The 22,523-nt window shown below is 40.0% G+C and overlaps 2 protein-coding genes across 2 annotated transcripts in view; one reads left to right on the forward strand and one right to left on the reverse strand.

Moving 5' to 3' along the window:
• The window catches only part of HERC2 (E3 ubiquitin-protein ligase HERC2), a 42,149-nt gene extending 20,422 nt beyond the window's left edge, over positions 1 to 21,727 (reverse strand). Inside the window, exons 1-9 of the mRNA XM_067779952.1 lie at positions 19,601 to 21,727; positions 18,636 to 19,539; positions 13,915 to 14,486; positions 13,298 to 13,852; positions 12,324 to 13,234; positions 12,037 to 12,190; positions 11,012 to 11,977; positions 9,832 to 10,940; positions 7,585 to 7,958 (exon numbers count right to left, since the gene is read on the reverse strand). Coding sequence (XP_067636053.1) covers positions 7,585 to 7,958; positions 9,832 to 10,940; positions 11,012 to 11,977; positions 12,037 to 12,190; positions 12,324 to 13,234; positions 13,298 to 13,852; positions 13,915 to 14,486; positions 18,636 to 19,539; positions 19,601 to 20,563 — 6,508 coding nt within the window. The 5' untranslated portion in view covers positions 20,564 to 21,727. The remainder of the gene's footprint in view (positions 1 to 7,584; positions 7,959 to 9,831; positions 10,941 to 11,011; positions 11,978 to 12,036; positions 12,191 to 12,323; positions 13,235 to 13,297; positions 13,853 to 13,914; positions 14,487 to 18,635; positions 19,540 to 19,600) is intronic.
• The window catches only part of LOC137248951 (gamma-tubulin complex component 6-like), an 83,953-nt gene that overhangs the window by 42,592 nt on the left and 18,838 nt on the right, over positions 1 to 22,523 (forward strand). The window lies entirely within an intron of this gene.

Below are 22,523 nucleotides of genomic sequence, written 5' to 3' on the forward strand. Positions count from 1 at the left end.
TGTTGCACCATATCATTACTGGAGTTGAATGTTGACATAATTTACTTATATACTGTAAAGATATTAACTTTTCTTTTAAAATTTGAATTTAAAAAAAATTTTTTTAAAAAGTGGGCGTGGTCGTTCTCCGATTTTGCTAATTTTTATTAAACAGGCATATAGTAATAAGTATAACGTTCCTGCCAAATTTCATAATGATATCTTCAACGACTGCCAAATTACAGCTTGCAAAACTTCTAAATTACCTTCTTTTAAAAGTGGGCGGTGCCACGCCCATTGTCCAAAATTTTACTAGTTTTCTATTCTGCGTCATAAGTTCAACTCACCTACCAAGTTTCATCGCTTTATCCGTATTTGGTAAGGAATTATCGCACTTTTTCGATTTTTCGAAATTTTCGATATCGAAAAAGTGGGCGTGGTTATTGTCCGATATCGTTCATTTTAAATAGCGATCTGAGATGAGTGCCCAGGAACCTACATACCAAATTTCATCAAGATACCTCAAAATTTACTCAAGTTATCGTGTTAACGGACAGACGGACGGACGGACGGACATGGCTCAATCGAATTTTTTTTCGATACTGATGATTTTGATATATGGAAGTCTATATCTATCTCGATTCCTTTATACCTGTACAGCCAACCGTTATCCAATCAAAGTTAATATACTCTGTGAGCTCTGCTCAACTGAGTATAATTAGTTACATTGTTTGGTGAATTTTAAAAATGAAATAAAAACAATTAAGCTTTTCGCACTATCGGATGAATGTTTGCTCATGCCAGTAATTCTATGACGAGATTTCCTGTATAAATTTAATATTTGCTTAAAAAAACTCAAATTAAAATATTCGAAGGAAAAATTAATGCAAATTAGTGAAATGTGTGGTATTACATATGGAAAACATGTAACTTATAATTTCGGCAGACAAGATCTTTTAAGGTCAATCAATGATAGCCAGAAGCCTAATTTAGCTTTAGTAAACGGATGTCACAATGGAAGTGATGATATTTTGTATTAATATTTTTTCTGACTTGCCAGAACCAGATATAAATCTTGAATTAGATAAAGCTAAGACATTAATATTGCACGATATAATAACAAAGTCCTATCTGAAGCCAAAAGATATAACTGTTCGTCCACTCGATAATGACAGTAAAATTCATTTGACGACCGGAACGCCATTTTATTGCACCCCGCGACGCTTATCTCATTTAGAAAAAACTGAGGTACAATCTACAATTGATGAGTTGACGAAAGAAGCCATCATTACACCTAGTAACTCACCTTATGATTCTGCAATAGTCTTAGTTAAAAGAAAAGGTAAAATGCGTATGTGTATAGATTACAGAGGTTTAAATAAATTAACAGTAAAGGATAAAATTACCCGCTACCTTTAATAGATGACTGCATTCAATATTTATAAGGGAAACATATATTTACAGGATTATACAGGATTCGCCCTTGAATCTGGTATTTTAGTCGCCTCTCACGACAGGCATACCTACCTCGGGTATATTCTGAACCCCTAACCCGCTGGGGGGAAGTCAAGATGTCACCAGAATCTGTTCAATATACTGCTTCTGTAACGCCGAATGGGCAATATAAGTAAGAATGCCATTTGGATTAAAAAATGCACCTGCTGTATTCCAAAGATTTATAAATACGATTTTAAGCGACTTCATTGATTCAAAACAACTAATTATTTACAAAAACAAAAAAAATGTAAGGCGCGATAACCTCCGAAGAGATCTAAGGCCGAGCTTCTCCTCCAATTTGCGTCGTGCTCCTCTTGATTTTCCCTACAAATTGGCGGGACGGAACCTACTTGTTTTATGCCGACTCCGAACGGCATCTGCAAGGCAGATGAGTTTTCACTGAGAGCTTTTCATGGCAGAAATACACACGGGGCGCTTGCCACACACTGCCGAGGGGCGACCCCGCTCAGAAAAATTTTCTTATAATTGAAAAACCTTATTTCTAAAATGTTGATGTTGCTTTGCCCGGGGTGTGAACCCAGGGCATACGGTGTGGTGGGCGGAGCACGCTACCATCACACCACGGTGGCCCCCTAATTATTTATAGGGATTGTAAGATCATAAATGCAACCATGTCAACTAATTAATAGAATAAGCAAAAATACATCACTGTAAAGGAAGAAAAGAGAAGATGGTGGACTTCCGGTTCATTATTGGATTGACGACTGAAGAATAAAGTATTAAGATAATTAATCCGGACGTTTCTGATGTTTTATTAACCATCGAAGGTAGAAATTACAGGATGATATAATAGCTTCGCGAAATTTTGAGGAACATAAAGAATTATTGGATGTAGTTTTAACGTATTTCAGAAAAAGGGCTTAAGTTAAATCTTAACAAATGTAAATTTGGTTATCACAAAATTGAATATTTAGGATATTTAGTTAATTCTAGAGCCATTTCACTTACTGATACTCATTTGAAGGCAATAAAAGACTATCCTATACCAAAAATCCAAAAAGAGCTGCACTTTTGCATAGGACTTTTTTCTTTTTTTCGACGCTTTATACCATCATTTTCTCGGATTGTAAAACCATTACAACAATTGCTTAAGCAAAATGTTAGTTTTGATTTTAACGAACAGTGTGTTAGTGCATTTCAGGAACTTAAAACTAAATTGAATGAAAGTACAGTGTTAGCTATTTATAATCCCTTAAAAGAAACAGAACTACATTGTGATGCAAGTTCATTGGGGTTCGGAGCAGTTCTATTGCAGCGTCAAGATGATGGTAAATTTCATCCAGTTTCTTATTTTTCAAAAACTGCTACAAGTGCTGAAAGCAGATACCATAGTTTCGAACTTAAAACTCTAACAATAATTTACGCGTTGAAAAGTTTTAGAGTATATCTTGAAGGTATTCCATTTAAAATTGTTACAGATTGCAATTCACTTGCATTGACTTTAGGGTAGAAACAGGTGAATGCTCGTATAGCAAGATGGGCATTAGAACTTGAAAGTTTTAATTATACTATTCAACATAGAATTGGTGCATTCAGGGGACATGTTGATGCGTTAAGTCGATGTCAAGTTGCCAGCATAGATATTAGTGAAGCTGAATTTCAAATACAGCTAGCCCAAGAACGTGACAATGAAATGAGAACTTTAAAAGAACGCATGGAAAAAGAAGAAGTAATAGACTTTAAATTTTCAAATTCTTTGATTTATAGAGACAAAGGAGGCGGAAAAGTTGCACTTTATGTGCCAAAAACCTTTATGAAGTCATGTTTACATTATTGGTTTCCGAAAATGAAACAAAAAGTTGAAAAATTTATACAAAACTGTCTCAAGTGTATTATTTATGCAGAGCCCGTTCGAGTAAATGAACGAAATTTGTTTAATATACCTAAAAAACCTGAACCATTTGACACATTTCATATTGATCATTTTGGTCCTCTACCTTCAATTAAATCCAAACGGAAACACTTGTTAGTTGTGATTGATGCTTTTACAAAATTCGTTAAACTTTATCCGACAAATTCAACAAGTACCAAATAAGTTAATGCTGCTTTAGATAAATATTTTAGTTATTATATTCGTCCAAGACGCATTGTAAGCGACAGAGGTACATGTTTTACCTCATTGGATTTTGACAACTTTTTATTAAAGCGAAACATATTACATACTAAAATGACAGGCACTAAAGTCCCCCAGCGGGTTAGGGGGTCAGAATATACCCGCGCAGGTATGCGTGTCGTAAGAGGCGACTAAAATACTCGATTCAAGGGGCTGTGTAGCGCAACCCTTCAGGTGGCTAGCGCAATGTACAAACCCAATTTTCAACCTCACCTATCCGCGGCGAATCCTGTTTCACTAACAGACGAGGCTCTGGCGACCCCAAGCTCCTCATGGAACTTGGGGGTGGGGAGGGAGGGATGGCCTGAATGTTTAATGTGGCCTATAAATCGTTCCCGAGATGGTCGGGCTAGCACATTAATGGTGCTGTGTTACCGGAGCGTACCGGATCTGTATCCGGCAAAGGACCATCACATCGACAACACTCCCCAAAGCCTTCGGGGAGCAACCTTATCGCTACAACAACAACAACAACATACTAAAGTAGATACCACCTCTCCCCAAGCAAATGGGCAAGTGGAACGAGTAAATAGAGTTTTGAAAACAATGTTAGGTAAACTGAGTCATCCGCTTAACCACGCAGATTGGTCCAACAAAAACTGCCGGTTGACTCAACTACCATATGATGGCGTTGTTGAAGCTAATAAAATGAGAAAGTGGCTTGGAACACCGCGTTACACACATTCTTTCTATGAACCAAATATACTTTTTCGGAAATGGGAGAAAAAATAAAAATACACGTGTATCGGCGATGTGCGAAAAACTTTGGATCGATTTTTAACCTTTTTTACGCGATCCAATCGAGCTGAATTTTTTCAGGCAGAGTAGTGTAAATGTCTGTATCACGTCAAATTAAAAAAAATTGATTTTTATCAATTCTCAGATTTTCCTGAATTTTTTTTTTTAACTTTTTTGTTTTACTTTTTTCGGCATAACTTCAAGGGACTCCAAATTTTTAAACTACTAAAGCGTTCCGAAAAAAAAAATATTTATCGACCCATCCTACTCCATATATTTGTAGTTTATCAATAGTAACTTTCTAACACTAACTGTTTATGGCGGACAGACGGACACTACGAGCTCTATACCTTATACATAAAAAAAAAATTCTGACGTGTACATGAAAATCGCGTGTATTTTTATTTTTTCTCCCATTTCCGAAAAAGTATATTTGGTTCATAAGACAGAACTAAAGTTCGTTTTTGTAACGCAGTGTAATAATGGGGTCGTTTCTGCTGAAGAATTCAATGAGTTATGAAATATTAGTTTTTATCGGATTATTAGGATTGTTATCTTGACTATCCATTAGGGTGGGTCAAATTTATTGTTGAAAAGCCACATCCAGTTTCTGGATCTATAGGTCGTACTGAGTAATATTGTCCATGGGACCATAGGTCTGAAATGAATTTCGAGCCTCCCTAATCTTGTTAGAAAATTTTATATCCCAATCCTAATAGGGGCTCTCACAAATAAAATACATGAAAATAAATGTCAAATTCGGATTCGGATTGGGATATAAAATTTTCTAACAAAATTAGGGAGGCTCAAAATTCATTTCAGACCTATGGTCACATGGACAATATTACTGTTGTTGTTGTTGTAGCAGTGCTTCGCCCCACCTAATAGTTGCGACCGATCACAAATTGTCATCAATATCCTCTAACGGGAGTACAAGGAAACTTGCTGTTTCAACAGGGGTGGACCATAATGAAAGGGGTGTTAGAGGCGTTGGTTCCACATTACTTAAAGAGATGGTTGGTGTCATGTGGGGACACATTGCAAGCGGGGCATACATTTTGTATGTTGGGGTTGATTCTGGATAGGTAAGAGTTTAACCTGTTACAGTATCCAGAACGAAGTTGCGCTAGAGTGACTCGCGTTTCCCTGGGGAGTATGCGTTCCTCTTCCGCAAGTTTTGGGTACTGTTCTTTCTGAGGACAATATTACTTAGTATGACCCATAGATTCAGAAACTGGATGTGCACCTGAAGTTTTTTTCCCCCATTTTTCCCCATACAATTTGACCCGCCCTACTATACATATTTAAAATGTTTTTTAACTTAATTTAGTTTTAAGTTTAAGTTATATGACCGAGAACGGTCTTAAGTCAGGTTGGCCGAGTTGTAAGCCACAATATACACTTGTACATATATCAACTTTCAAATAACTATGTTTGTGATTTATGTGAAATATCTTAATATAAAAATAAATAAATGTAAGGCGCGATAGCCTCAGAAGAGAGGCCGAGCTTCTCTTCCAATTTGCGTCGTGCTCCTTTTTAATTTTTTCTACAAATTGGCGGGACGGGACCTATTGGTTTTATGCCGACTCCGAACGGTATCTGCGAGGCAGATGAGTTTTCACTGAGAGCTTTTCATGGCAGTAATACAATCGGAGTACTTGCCAAACACTGCCGAGGGGCGACCACGCTTAGAAATATTTTCTTCTAATTGAAAAACTTTATTTCTAAAATTTTGATGTTGCTTTGCCCGGGGTGTGGACCCAGGGCATTCGGCTGGTAGGCGGAGCACGCTACCATCACACCACGGTGGTTACTTTTCTTTGATATTCAGTTTTGATATAAAAAAAAAATTGTGAATTAAAAATAGTTCAGATTTATCAAATATCAAATTATACTAGGTGGACTCATGAAACCATATAAACTTATAAGGTGTAAAATTATATCCATTTACACACACTGTTATATGAACGCACCTAGTAATATTCTTGATAAACTTGATTGTTTATCAGCTGTATTATTACCAAACAAAATTTTTTTGATTGTTTTACAAAAGATTAAGTGAAAAATCAAAACTAAAACGTCTTTACTTTCTGATGTTGGAGACATGATTAGATTGATACGAATCTTTTGTTTACGCTCTCATATTTTCGCTCTCACGAGGGATTTATCTTCTAGTTGTTGCTGGCAACAATCACAGATAAATCCCTCGCGCCAGCTGAAGCGGGTGCCAGAACAAAAAATGTGCCAGCCAAAACGAAAAACGTGCCAAAAATTTTGGTAAACTTTAGTTTGACCTACAACTGTAGAATAGCGTTCAAAAATTATGGGAAAAAGGATAAAAATACTTGTTTTAGTGTAAGTATTATTAGTTCGAAGGCGGAGGGTAAATATTATTTCACATTCAAAAGTTATCACTAAAAACAGGTTTTGTAAATATGAACTCCCGATGCAACCAGTCCATTTTGATCACAGAACCTGGAACGCCAGACATGTAGGATAAGCCCAATCCATTAAATAATGTTAACTATTATATCATAGGTCCGATTTTCTGAAATTTCAAAAGAATATATGGTTTTCACTGCGAGTTAAATGCGTTACGATATTTGACTAATTAATTTAATCGAAATGTTAGTTTTACTTAGATTTGTTTATATTTAACTCTAACTAGTCGTATTATTGTAAAATAACTTTAAGGAAATAAATATTTTACGACTATCACTTTATTAAATGATTGAAACTATAATCGCCGAAATGTATGTCAAAAATTCCCATTTTTAGATCTATTCATTTTTGTTTGGAGTGGCATAATTGATAAATGTTATAAAAAATGTGCATTTTGACAGCGCTCTCTCGAAACAAAGAGTTGCAAATCCATTCATCTATGTTGGAGATTTCTGATGAAAATGCCTGCTATGTCTGCAAGGTTGCATTCCTTTGAGTTTACCGCGTTTACACAATGAAATGTGCGCGTAAATTTATACAAATTGTGTAAATGATTTTTCATACAAAATTTGACAGCTCGTTTACGCACTAGATAAATTTATACGTTTACACACTTTATAAGGCATTTATAAGGTTACATGAGTCCCCCTACTATTTAAAATAAAAAGACATATTAAACTTACAAAAGGGCTATTCGACATATAATTTGCTATCGAACAGTATTTGTCGAACGTTCGATAGCGAATCATGTTTGGCAATCATTTAGGAAGTTTAACTTGAATTCAGCTTACCTGCAATGGCTTTCAAGAACCCCAACGTAGTCCAATTATCCAAGCCATAGATGCTGCCCAGATTTGATTTGGGATCGAGTATAGAACGGAACATACTAGATATAGAGCGTACTGCATTTTTATCCATTTGTGCGCTATACAAACCTATGCCAACTGAGATGCTTTGTAACAATTTAATACACGCGTAGCGTAGCAGTTTAGTTGGATGTGAGTCGCCATTAAGTTGCGTATCGCAGCAGTGTTCATCCTTTTCAGTTTCGGTGTCGGGGGAGATGATGTTCAATGCGCTATCAGCTAAACGTAAATCGTACTGGCCTTCTTTACCCATGCGATAGGAATTTGTTGCGCCAGTATACCATTCTACACGTACCCAGCTGGAATGGAAGAGAAAGACAAGGAAGGGATTAGAAAGAGGAACACGCATGGACGATGTCTTTAGTATGACTACTGAGTTAAATAATTGTTTTGAGGTGGTGAACGAGATTATACTATAAGGGCGACTGATTGGTGCCTCATATTTTAGGCCCCCAGCGGGTTTAGGGCTTAATATACCCGCGGCGGGTACCCCTGTCGTAAGAGGCGACTAAAATACCAAATTGATCCACCGGCGGGTTAGGGGGTCAGAATATACCCGCGGTAGGTATGCCTGTCGTAAGAGGCGACTAAAATACCAAACAGATTCAAGGGGTTGTGTAGCGCAACCCTTTCAGGTTGCCAGCGCAATATATAGCTTCTCCAAACCCAATTGTCAACCTCACCTACCCGTGGCGAATTCTGTTACTTTAATAGCGGAGGCTCTGGCGAACCCAAGTGCGTCATGGATCTAGTGCGTGGGAGGGCGGGATTGCCTTGAAGGTTTCATGTGGTCATACTACATCGTTTCCGAGATGGTCGGGCTAGTGCTTTAATGGTGCTTGTTACCGCAACGTACCGGATCTGTCTCGGGCAAAGGACCATCAACATCGATAACACTCCAAGGGTCTTCGGGGAGTGTCCTTATCGCTACAACAACAGCAACGGTGTTTTCAGGGTGTTTAAAAAAGATCACCCTTTCTATTAAGGGGTCCTGCTTGATTTGTCAGCAGATAGCCAATGTGAGACAAAGATTACAGCGGCAGATCCCCCAAAAAGTTTGGCAAGAGTTGTTATCGAACAGACGAGATTTTCAGAACAGCTGCTTACGAAGGTTTTCGTGTAATTCTCATGGCAAGTGGTAAAGGTAGAAGGGGAAACTCTCTTATAGTCATGTTGTAACGTAGCGTTACAATAGTACGACCCCCACTGTAACCATTTTCCGACTACGCCTGAGACCCCCACTGTAATCCTTTTTCGCCTACGCCCGAGAGCATACATACATAGTACATAACAGGTAGCCAACAGCAGCATTTACATACCCATGCATTCGAATGGCAGTTGGCGGCAACAATATATATATGCAATTCACTGAAGTGCACAATTAGCGGTTCATTTCTCACTCGCATCATAACAGAAGCAGTATAAAAAGAAGGAATTTGCTGTTGGCACTTCATTCCTCGCAGGTTAGTCAGAGGAAGTGGTTGCTTTATTAAGCACCCCAGTCACTCCTCCTGACTAGCTGAGTGGAAGGGGTGATGCCTTAGCACGGGTCACCCTTTGCTTGCGGGAACAACGGGTCGCCGTCTTTATGGTTTTCTCGCCAGTGCCACACCTAAGTAATGGGGTTAGCCTTATGGCTACTCACCCCTTCCCCTCAGCTAAGGCTCCAACCGACCCGGTTCTACAGCTGCGTAGCGTGGTGACCTCCGTTCGGCCAACAGACCCCTTCCCATCAGTCCTGGATCCGGCAGTAGAGCGATTCGTCGGCTAAAGGGGCTACCGCTGTGCCGCCGACCTACAAAATTCTGGCTGGCACATCTCCGCGTCCAGCCCTGCCATCGTGCAGGTATGGAGGCGGTGGTGTCCAGCTAGCGAGTCAGCACTAAACAGCGAGCGAGCCAACCACCCCACCGGAGTGGAAAGGGAGAACTACCAATTTACCAAATACAGACAAGCCCCAAGTAATACAGTAATCTGAAACTCCTAGACATTTCTTTAAAACTAAATATCGATATTTAAGAAGCATAAAACCAGGACGGACATCTTTGGACAATTTTTTTCGGGTTTGACAGAACTTATGTTCGATCTGGACAAGATATAAAAAACTGCTTCATAACTATTCTAAGAACATAAAACCCACAACATTCAACAAACAACCTTGTTCCAACTCACCCGTCCTCGCCTACTTCACTGATGATGCGCCCTTCACCCGGCGGGTTGCCATCCTGATCGCCCCATTTCCAATCAGCGCCACGCACAATACGCGTTCCAATCTTCATCAATTTCGCCAGCTCTGGTCCAGACAAGTTCGCTTTATTTGATTTTTGCTTTAGGATCGTATCTTCGTATACCACAGCCAAATCGTAAGTGTTCTTTATTAGAGGAATGTCACCACCAGTCTGACTTAGCAAGCCAAGTACGGTACCAAGAGTGCCAGAATTAACAATTAGACTGAGCTCATTGGCGCTCATATCTTTGGCCAAGATGCCAAAAATGCTGAGTAGAAAACGAGCGCGCGGCAATTTTTTCAGAAACACATAAGTGCCCAAATTGGAAGTATCTTTACCACTTCCTGTGTTGTATTTGCCCTTTAGCTGTATCAGATCTTGATTGACCAAACGTTGCAGCTCACGTATAGCCCATTCGAGCACACGTGATTGCGCCAACAGAAGATCAGCTTTTTGGAATGCTGTTATCATATTGAGATCGTTGAGTACGTTTAGTATTGCATGCTTACTATTAGTGCTCTGTAAATGCATGCCCAAATAACCGTTAAGCATATTGTATTGCACAGCGTCGAGTAGACCGCTAATTTGTAGAATAGTGTGCAGCATTTCCAAACCTTGGCGCCGTATTTGATAGCGTTGCACTTGACAATACATCGCTCGACGAACAGTTTCAACATCACAAACTTCTTGCATAACAAATTCAACTATTTCATGCATAATGGGAATATTCAGTTCGCCAGAGAAGTACCATTTCTCGCGTAATTTTCGTAAAAGGTCGTTATTGAGACGCGGCTCATCGTCTGCAGGTTTCTTGTCTTCATCAAAATCGAGTTCATTCCCTTGTAATTTGATTTCCTCATTGGAACTTTTACGCTCACTAAGTATAAGGTTGTTATAGCTAACATCTAATAAATTTTCATTTGATGCATTGTTGCGTAGTGGTGGTATCAGTACAGTAGTTGCACTGGCCAAAGAACTAACATCGGTGGTGCAAAGTCCGGAGTCTTTATCAATGCAATCGGATGAAGTGCAATCGATTTGCCGCAGCGATTCCTAAAAAGTACATAAAATACATATTTTAAATAAAAAATATATTGCTGAAATAAAAAAATTTATTTACTTACATGCGACTGATTCAGTTTTAGCGCCACGTTTTGACTTTGAATGGTGACATTGAGTATATCTTCTGGTTTTGCACATGCTAGCTGTTTTTTAGCCATGCGCATTTCGGCTATTATGCGCCGCACGACATGCTTGAAACGTGGCATCCTATGCAGTATAGGCAATTTGCGTAGACCCTCCTGCTCCAAGCTCACAGCGGGACGTACTTCGTACAGCAGAAAGCGTAAGCGTTCAAGCATAGGCGCGCACACTTCCTTATAACTACGATTCAACTGCTGTCTTATGCGCACAACAGTCCATTTAGTTTGATAAATCAAACGTATCATATCAGCAATTTGTCTGGGTGTCTTAGATGCTGCTACACCGCTCAACTCACGTTCGAGCACATTGAGCACTAGGCCGCCAATACTTTGATGACGTATTAACACTGCCGTCAGGAGACGTTCAAGTTCTTGTACTGGATGTTCTGGTGGGAATTCTTGATGCCAAATCAAATTATTGTCCTTGCAATAACGTTCGGAAAGTGTCATCCATGTGACGACTAGGGGATCGGTTAAGCGCGCGTCACTTAGGCCAGCTATAAAACACTCAATGCGTTGTTGTACGCTATTAACGCAAGGATGTCCAGCGACCATGCCATTGCCTACACCACCTCCACCGCTGCCTATAGTTCCTCCACCAACGCCTCCACACACTGTCAAGTTGTGTAATGAAGGTTCGGTAGGCGTACTACCCGCTGTGCTAGCGCTACTGCGCGCTTCACCTTTCTCTTCATCGAACGGGTTGCTGGGTTGTAATAGCTGCAAGCCCCCGCGCAAAATGCTTGAACGTACAATGGTATTGCACAGTAGCTCAGCAGATTGTTGCGCTGGACCGGTTTGTTGCAGATTTACAACCAAACCCAGTAGGTAAGCAAGTGCTCGCTCCGAATTGAAATGTGTTAAAACTTTGCTTTGTTGTATGTGAGGCTGTAAAAAGAGAAAAATAGCTAAATTTAGTAACGTCGTTTGTGAGATTTAAGTCTCACCTTCTCCTCGGCTACGTTAACTGCATAACGACCAACTTTATAATTTGATAAAATATGCTCCAAACAGTTGCGATAGATTGGTGTATTTAGTTCGACAGTGAGATCTTTGCCAACGCCGGCAGACAGTAACTCGTTTATAGCTGCGTTTTCGCTCCTGCAATAAATTACTTTTTTATTTATTTATTTATATACCAACTTACTTAAATGGCACTTAGCCTTTTAAATTTTATTTTTAATTTACATACACACAGAGTTTATTTCACATTCTATCCCGTCCCCCTACTTACTGATAGTCAACAATATCACAAACATGACCATTCAAAATAATCCATTTGCCGCCATCCAATAATTGATTTTCAAAATCATGTTTACGAATTAAATTCGAATCGTCTTGCAATGGCATATTTCCACTCTTCTGATTGCCACGACATATAATACCTGGCCAACCCATATCATCTGAGTCCTGTACCTCGCTATCGCATATGACCCGATTCAAGTTATCCAACGCATGCAGCAGTGGCAGTAACACTTTTGTCCATTCAAATGCTGTTAAAATTGTTGGACGATCACGTTTCAATATAATCAAACCGATCAGCATTTCGTACAGTAGCGTATCTGATATATCAGTTTTAAGAATATCCGCCACGCTCTCTTTGCCCTGTAGAGCGATTTCATGTGCTTTTTGTAGCGAGAGAACGCATAGCGAGACTGCGCTCTGTACATATTTGTTAAGTAATGCTTCGGAGCCATTTATGTCCTCATTTTTCGATTGATGTATGTGTGAGAAGAGTAGACGTTGAAAGCGATGTAGTAAGTCCAAGCTGGGGCTTGTCTGTTCAGCCATGGTGGATTGCGCCACAGTGATTGAGGGGAATGTGTCATCTTCGGGCTTTACAATACCTGCATTCAGGAGCAGTTGAGTTAAACGTGCTTGCGTCAGTGCAGAATTGTTGCGTAATAATTGTTTTATGAGATGCAGCAAAGGAAGATTTTGGCCATTATCGGCACAGTCATTAGCTTCTAGACGTATCGCTTGTTTCAGCGCAGTTTCTAAACCACCTTCAGCCATAAGAGAACCCACAAGTAGATCTGTCATGAAACGATGGCCCGAAGATGAAACTCCCGTTTCAGAAGGCAACAAAGAAGTGAGCGTTTGAGCACGCTCAGACGCGGTGGGTAATAAAACGCTCCAGCCGATCTATAAAAAGTATAAAAAAAACATCCTTTACCGTATTTATATGCGGTTAAGTCAATATCTTACCTGCAGCGTCCACTGCGCGGCTTCCTGCATGGTTTTAAGTACATTTGAACCGCCTGCCAAGCCGAGTATGCGTGTTTTTAAACTAACCAGCAATCGTGAACCTTCTGATAACCCCACTGATTTTGGCAATACAGAATTCGCTATTAGCGCATGTAGCTGTAAACGCAATAAATTTAAACAGGCCACGGCTACGCATTCGGATTCCTGGTTGGGTGTTTGCCGATTGTTGCTATCCTGGCCGCAAACAATGCCAAGTAATTGATCAAGTAGCCGGAAAGTGTGCTCGCTCAGATCTATCACAAACGGTATCTTCACTGGTACACCCTGTACTGAAGTCTGACTCCAAATTATGCTTTGCGCGGCACCGCAGGCAATGCCAAACGCTCGCACTGAAGGGTGTGTAGCAAGTATGGGATCACGTAGTATGGGTTCCTTGGAGATGGAAGCAGGGCAAACTTGTTGGAAATCGTTTCGTCCCCAACCGAAAACCTCACCTTTATTGCTCAATGCAAGACAATGCCAAACCCCAACAGATACATCAACAATTAATTTTGACTACAGGAGGATAAATAGCATTAAAACAATAGTTTACAAAAAGGAATGGAACTAAAACATACCTGTAAAGCACTGATTTGCTTCGGCGTATTAAGACATTGCACATTTTTATCGAGCAATCCATGACCCAGGCGCCCATCATATGCTTTGCCCCATGAGTACAATTTTCCGTCACGTCCTAGGGCCATTGAAAATTGCGAGCCCGCAAATACGCGTTTGATGGGTGGTAGGGTTTCAATAACCAATGGCACTTGGGAACCATTACATGAGCCATTGCCAAGTTTACCATAATCGCCATCACCCCAAGCAAACACCAACCCCTCAGCGGTCAAGCAAAGCGTATGAGAATCTCCACTGCCTAGCGCTACATCGACAATGCTGTATTCACGTAGAGCGTAAACCTGCGTGGGTAAAAGTTTATCGTCCGAGTTGCCATGACCGAGACGCCCATATGTGCCACGGCCCCATGTATAAAGGTTGCCGTTGGTGGAGATGGCGGCGCTATAAGTGCAACCGCAGTATATGGATTTCACGCTATGATCGAGTGATTGCACTTTGGTTGGATGTTCGCGCAGCAATGTGTCACCATGACCCAAACGACCACCTTCGCCGCAACCCCAGGAGTAAGCGTCATCTGTGACAAAAAAAGCAGTATTATGATTTATGAGGAAATAATCAAATGAATAATGGAATCCGATTGGGTGACCTAATATAAGGAAAAGGACTTAATAGCTCGGAAGATTTCTAAGATCAAAATAATGATGTATCAATATCAAAAATCGGATATCATATACCCAAATTACAATAAAAAACAATTTCGGCCGTATTTCAAAGGATCAAAAAAAATTAAAAAAAAAATTTCCGAAACCCCTCTCACTTCCCTCCATTTTTTTATGGCGACCAACGCGGTCTAGGGCCTTAGTTATATGGGTGGACGCCTTTTCGGGATATCGCCATAAACGTGGACCAGGGGTGACTCTAGAATGCGTTTGTACAATATGGGTATCAAATGAAAGGTGTTAATGAGTATTTTAAAAGGGAGTGGGCCTTAGTTCTATGGGTGGACGCCTTTTCGAGATATCGCCATAAACGTGGACCAGGGGTGACTCTAGAATGTGTTTGTATGATATGGGTATCAAATTAAAGGTGTTAATGAGTATTTTAAAAGGGAGTGGACCTTAGTTCTATGGGTGGACGCCTTTTCGAAATCTCGCCATAAAGGTGGACCAGGGGTGACTCTAGAATGTGTTTGTACGATATGGGTATCAAACGAAAGGTGTTAATAAGTGTTTTAAAAGGGAGTGGGCCTTAGTTCTATGGGTGGAAGCCTTTTCGGGATATCGCCATACAGGTGGACCAGGGGTGACTCTAGAATTTGTTTGTACGATATGGGTATCAAATGAAAGGTGTTAATGAGTATTTTAAAAGGGAGTGGACCTTAGTTTATGGGTGGACGCCTTTTCGGGATATCGCCATACAGGTGGACCAGGGGTGACTCTAGAATTTGTTTGTACGATATGGGTATCAAACGAAAGGTGTTAATAAGTGTTTTAAAAGGGAGTGGGCCTTAGTTCTATGGGTGGAAGCCTTTTCGGGATATCGCCATAAACGTGGACCAGGGGTGACTCTAGAATGCGTTTGTACAATATGGGTATCAAATGAAAGGTGTTAATGAGTATTTTAAAAGGGAGTGGACCTTAGTTCTATGGGTGGACGCCTTTTCGAGATATCGCCATAAACGTGGACCAGGGGTGACTCTAGAATGTGTTTGTATGATATGGGTATCAAATTAAAGGTGTTAATGAGTATTTTAAAAGGGAGTGGACCTTAGTTCTATGGGTGGACGCCTTTTCGAAATATCGCCATAAAGGTGGACCAGGGGTGACTCTAGAATGTGTTTGTACGATATGGGTATCAAACGAAAGGTGTTAATAAGTGTTTTAAAAGGGAGTGGGCCTTAGTTCTATGGGTGGAAGCCTTTTCGGGATATCGCCATAAACGTGGACCAGGGGTGACTCTAGAATGCGTTTGTACAATATGGGTATCAAATGAAAGGTGTTAATGAGTATTTTAAAAGGGAGTGGGCCTTAGTTCTATGGGTGGACGCCTTTTCGAGATATCGCCATAAACGTGGACCAGGGGTGACTCTAGAATGTGTTTGTATGATATGGGTATCAAATTAAAGGTGTTAATGAGTATTTTAAAAGGGAGTGGACCTTAGTTCTATGGGTGGACGCCTTTTCGAAATATCGCCATAAAGGTGGACCAGGGGTGACTCTAGAATGTGTTTGTACGATATGGGTATCAAACGAAAGGTGTTAATAAGTGTTTTAAAAGGGAGTGGGCCTTAGTTCTATGGGTGGAAGCCTTTTCGGGATATCGCCATACAGGTGGACCAGGGGTGACTCTAGAATTTGTTTGTACGATATGGGTATCAAATGAAAGGTGTTAATGAGTATTTTAAAAGGGCGTGGGCCTTAGTTCTATAGGTGGACGCCTTTTCGAGATATCGCCATAAAGGTGGACCGGGGTGACTCTAGACTTTGTTTGTACGATATGGGTATCAAATGAAAAGTGTTAATGAGTATTTTAAAAGGGAATGGGCCTTAATTCTATGGGTGGACGCCTTTTCGAAATATCGCCATAAAGGTGGACCAGGGGTGACTCTAGAATTTGTTTGTACGATATGGGTATCAAATGAAAGGTGTTAATGAGTATTTTAAAAGGGAGTGGACCTTAGTTCTATGGGTGGACGCCTTTTCGAAATATCGCCATAAAGGTGGACCAGGGGTGACTCTAGAATGCGTTTGTACAATATGGGTATCAAACGAAAGGTGTTAATAAGTGTTTTAAAAGGGAGTGGGCCTTAGTTCTATGGGTGGACGCCTTTTCGGGATATCGCCATAAACGTGGACCAGGGGTGACTCTAGAATGCGTTTGTACAATATGGGTATCAAATGAAAGGTGTTAATGAGTATTTTAAAAGGGCGTGGGCCTTAGTTGTATATGTGAAGGCGTTTTCGAGATATCGACCAAAATGTGGACCAGGGTGATCCAGAACATCATCTGTCGGGTACCGCTAATTTATTTATATATGTAATACCACGAACAGTATTCCTTCCAAGATTCCAAGGGCTTTTGATTTCGCCCGGCAAAACTTTTTCATTTTCTTCTACTTAATATGGTAGGTGTCACACCCATTTTACCAAGTTTTTTTCTAAAGTTATATTTTGCGTCAATTGACCAATACAATTACCATGTTTCATCCCTTTTTTCGTATTTGGTATATAATTATGGCATTTTTTCATTTTTCGTAATTTTCGATATCGAAAAAGTGGGCGTGGTCATAGTTGGATTCCGGCCATTTTTTACACGAATACAAAGTGAGTTCAGATAAGTACGTGAACTGAGTTTAGTAAAGATATATCGATTTTTGCTCAAGTTATCGTGTTAACGGTCGAGCGGAAGGACAGACGATCGACTGTGTATAAAAACTGGGCTTGGCTTCAACCGATTTCGCCCTTTTTCACAGAAAACAGTTATCGTCCTAGAATCTAAGCCTCTACCAAATTTCACAAGGATTGGTAAATTTTTGTTCGACTTATGGCATTAAAAGTATCCTAGACAAATTAAATGAAAAAGGGCGGAGCCACGCCCATTTTGAAATTTTCTTTTATTTTTGTATTTGGTTGCACCATATCATTACTGGAGTTGAATGTTGACATAATTTACTTATATACTGTAAAGATATTAACTTTTCTTTTAAAATTTGAATTTAAAAAAAATTTTTTTAAAAAGTGGGCGTGGTCGGTGTGCGATTTTGCTAATTTTTATTAAGCATATAGTAATAAGAGTAACGTTCCTGCCAAATTTCATCATGATATCTTCAACGACTGCCAAATTAAAGCTTGCAAAACTTCTAAATTACCTTCTTTTAAAAGTGGGCGGCGCCACGCCCCTTGTCCAAACTTTTACTAGTTTTCAGTTCTGCGTCATAAGTTCAACTCACCTACCAAGTTTCATCGCTTAATCCGTCTTTGGTAATGAATTATCGCACTTTTTCGATTTTTCGAAATTTTCGATATCGAAAAAGTGGGCGTGGTTATTGTCCGATATCGTTCATTTTAAATAGCGATCTGAGATGAGTGCCCAGGAACCTACATACCAAATTTCATCAAGATACCTCAAAATTTACTCAAGTTATCGTGTTAACGGACAGACGGACGGACGGACGGACATGGCTCAATCGAATTTTTTTTCGATACTGATGATTTTGATATATGGAAGTCTATATCTATCTCGATTCCTTTATACCTGTACAACCAACCGTTATCCAATCAAAGTTAATATACTCTGTGAGCTCTGCTCAACTGAGTATAAAAAAATATTAAAAAATAAACTATGGTTTTGATTTTGCATTTTTTGAATGCCGAAGCAATTGCATAGCCGTGTATTTTGTTAGTGTACGTAGATATGACACGGAAGTTTGCAATGCAATGATGCTAGGCCATTTGCAAAAAGTCCTGAACTTCCCTAAGTCTTGGAGTAAGGCAGAATTAGGAACACGCTATTCCCAACCTCCCAATAAGTTGACTCTATAATCCGCCCTTTGGAACTATCAGTTTCTGTGCTGATCGGAATCTCATGCGTTCCTACAACGTAAATATTGGTATTACAATTAAAATTAAAGGCTTAAACAACCAATCGCGGAAATAGTTATTGGTTTCTAATCCCATTCCTACAGCAATTGGTTTCCATGACATCCCGGAAATTCGAGACTTACCCATACTATCTACGGCCATAAAGTGTCGCCCTTCGCAATGCGCTGCCACCGCCACCACTTGTATGTCATTCATTTCTTCGATAAGCATTGGTTCTGTCTCTGGTTTGGATATGCGCCAAGTATACATCTTGCCTTCTTGTGTGAGGAAAATCACATATTCCTCGGAAAAAGCGACTTGTTTCACTTGAAAATAGAAATTTAAAACAGGCGCAGAGTAGTGTGCACCCATAATGGAATTAGCGGATGTTGATAATCCCACAGCTGGTTCAGCAGTGAAGCCATATTGATCGTGACACAACGATAGCCAGCCAAGCGCATATATGCGCTGCTCATGTAACTGTGGTGTCGACGCAGCTGAAACGCTATCTTGTGAAGCTTGCGCATGCCATGTAGGTTTTATTGATTGTGAGAGCCGAGTAGCAAGTGGAGTAGTTGTGGTACTAGTGGGTAAATGTGGTTTGGCCAGACGGTCAAGGTGTGATACAATAACCACAGCGCCTTGTTTTAAGTCAACATTGGTTGTCTCTAACTCGGGTAGTGTGAGAAAGCGCAGAAATGATTCAGTAGCGCTGGCAGACGCAGTTTCAGTGCTATTATTAATGCCATAATTGCCAATATTTTCATAACGGCGTAGCATGGGTACTAGTGGCGCGCCTATATTCTGTGGAACATCACGATTGTCATCTGTTTCTTTCTCTTTCTCCCACAACGTGAGTAGTAGTACGATTCCTTCGAGTGAGGCAGCAAGCGTGCCTTTTTGTGCACCCAACTCTAGTAATAAGCATAAAGCGGTATGCCGATCTTCGCGAGGTGCTGTACAACGACCACCTAAGACTTCACCAAGTGCGACTTGGCGTAAAAACTTTATAGAGCGTTCTAGTACTTCAACCCACAATGGTGATATCTGTAATAGAATTTGCTGTTAAGTATCTGGAACCTGATTCGGTTAAGACAAATTATCTTACCTGCGTGGCATCAAAAAGTGACGCTTCCGGTAAGTCTTGCAATGATTCTAAAGCTTCACTTAACAATTCACTGCACATTTCTGTGTCCTCGCCAGAGCGCCAAGCCCGCCTCAAAAAGGCAAATGAAAAATTAAGTGCTGCACGTGTGCCTACACGAGCTAATCCTAGCGTTGCACGCTCGTTCTCCTTTATGGGCGATGGAACGTCCACAGTGGTAAAGTGACGCAATTTATTTGTAGCTATATAATTAATATCCCTGCCACGCATAGGGCATGTACCGCTTGCAGCAGCAATGCGTTGATCTTCATTTAATTTACATTTTTCTGAGGTTGTTGTAGGCACACTACCTGCTAAGCGAATGTTGGGACATTGTAGTTCCTGTTGTTGCTTCCAACGTGATAGTGCGACAAAATAGCGTTCATAGATAAAAAGTTGTTGACGTAAGTGCATCGAAGACAGGCAATTACCGGCTGCTTGTAGTGAAATATCATGCAACTCAGACAACAACGTATTCTGGCAATTAACTTTAATAGCCATATTGGGACACTGACCCCACAACCATGACTCCAAGATGACTTCAGATGAAATGCGATTAGTAGCGGCATTCTGCACGGCTGTAGTCATTTTCTTAATAGCCGAATCTGAGTCCAACGTGCGACACGCAGAGCAATTGCAAGCCGACAGCGGGCCACAATAGTCCAATGGACAACAGGAGCATTGCAACTTCTGCACACCACAATAATGTTTGCCATCGTCACCTAGGTAAGATAGATGACCAGCAGCATTTAAAACGCCCGCTGCTGGTGAGGACACCAACTCACAATCCTGTATGAGATTATTCCAAAGCACAGCAGCATCTTCAACATTACGTAGGCTAGCTATGAGATCGGCACGTAACCATTTAGTATCGAGATAAGGCAACGGACGTAAGTAAAGATCAGTAGAGGAATTGCACGAGGACATACCTGACGTCACTATAATACGTTAGTTATGCACTTCGAAGACCTTAAAATGATGATTGTTGTATTATTACTTTTTTTGTTACTGTAGTTGAATGCAGTTTGTTTTCTTTAATTACGAAAACAAATCCACGCACGATTTTTTTTGAACTATTATTGATTTATTGTTATTACGATGTGTTCCGTTTGCGTTGCCAAGTACAAATTGGAGCAAATTGTTTACATTTTGCTGCAGCTTATCTTGCATTAAATAGTGGGCCGCTGTTTGAAATTAATTCAGGTAAATTAAATCGGTGAACATTTACCAAGTGTATTTTTAGAGTTCTATTCTAATGGAAATGTAGATGCGCTTAACATTTGAACCTCGTGTTAAGCTCCAATCAGCGTAGATAATTGTAAATACAATTATTGTGTTCTCCTCTTAGCACCAATCACATGAGAAACACAACGACTGTTCGTTCTCCTGCCGTGCACCACAATATTGCACAATTACACCTCAACACCACACAATACGAATTTTGTTGCTGTTGTAAAAACACGTTCCGTTCTATTCGGTGTTGCTTGGTATTGGTTAACTTTTTCGTTCGCCGTTGGGTCGGTCTGTTTTGATGTCGCCACTTTCGCTTTTGTCGATTTTTTGGCCGTGTAACAAATTTTGTGTTGATGCTATAGCTGTTGTTTGCCTTCGCTGATTCGTTTATATCTAGGTTTTAAGGGTTTATTTCGCAAATCAGCTTTTAGATAATTCAATTTTGGATTAACTGCCACTATGCGTTGCAGTCGTTAGTCACAACAGTCTTTTCTATAAAACACAGGCTTCCGTCTTTCATTTATACACCACAAGCCGTGCCTCCCCAGCTCTATCGGCGTTGAAAACAGTGTATTGTTGTTGCAGGTGGCTCAACTAAGTTAAAACAGCACCCTCTGTTCAGCACAGCTTTTCCCACCCTTCCGCACTAGCAGTGCACAACTATATTGTACACACAAACGACTGCACGCCCACCAGAAAATTTTTCACAGCTCACGATTTTTTATTTTCGAATTTTTTTCAAATGCAATTTATCGTCTTAAACTCAAAATTTTTGTTGAAATTTATATATAAATTTGTTGCGCTAACTTTATTCTACAACTTTTTATTAGGTTTAATCGCAAATTTTAGTTTTTTCTTGTAAAATTCCTAATTGAAAAGAACACTGCCGTTTTTCCAGCAAAATCCAATAAAGAATCTCGAGAAAATTTTACGATTAGCACAAATGCAGCTGAACGTTTAGTATGAAAGTGGTGGATTTGTGTGAAAATACCCACAAAATTTCTAAAATTCAGTTGTTGTTGTAGCAAAAAGTTGCTCCCCGAAGGCTTTGATGAGTTTATCGATGTGATGGTCCTTTGCCGGATACAGATCCGGTACGCTCCGGTACCACAGCACCATTAAGGTGCTAGCCCGACCATCTCGGTGAGGTTGACAATTGGGTTTGGAGAAGCTATATATTGCACTGGCTACCTGAAGGGTTGCGCTACACAGCCCCATGAATCTGGTATTTTAGTCGCCTCTTACGACAGACATACCTACCGCGGGTATATTCTGACCCCCTAACCCGGTGGGGTCTAAAATTCAGTCTTTTTCGTCTTTCAGCAATCGCCTGCAAAAGTTTCGAAGAAAGAGAAAAAATACATACAAAAATGCATACTTTTCTTGTATATCGGCACTGTAATGTTTAACTGATTGTATCTTTCATATGTTCCTTAAAATCTATATCACAGGGTCTGTTTTTTATTAAGGTAGTCAGTCAGAAAATTATAATTTAAAAAGAGCTGAGCTAGGTCCCTTAAGAACTAGATGAGAGCTATTTAGATTTTTATTCTAAGGAAGGCTTATGCACTAAAAACAAATGTGCATTCAAAGCATCCAAGGAGGACATTAGTAGTGTTTCGAGTTCGAATTAATAATAATGACCAAAAATGAC

Source organism: Eurosta solidaginis, chromosome 4 (assembly GCF_040869045.1).
Source record: "Eurosta solidaginis isolate ZX-2024a chromosome 4, ASM4086904v1, whole genome shotgun sequence".
Classification (NCBI taxonomy): Eukaryota; Metazoa; Arthropoda; class Insecta; order Diptera; family Tephritidae; genus Eurosta; species Eurosta solidaginis.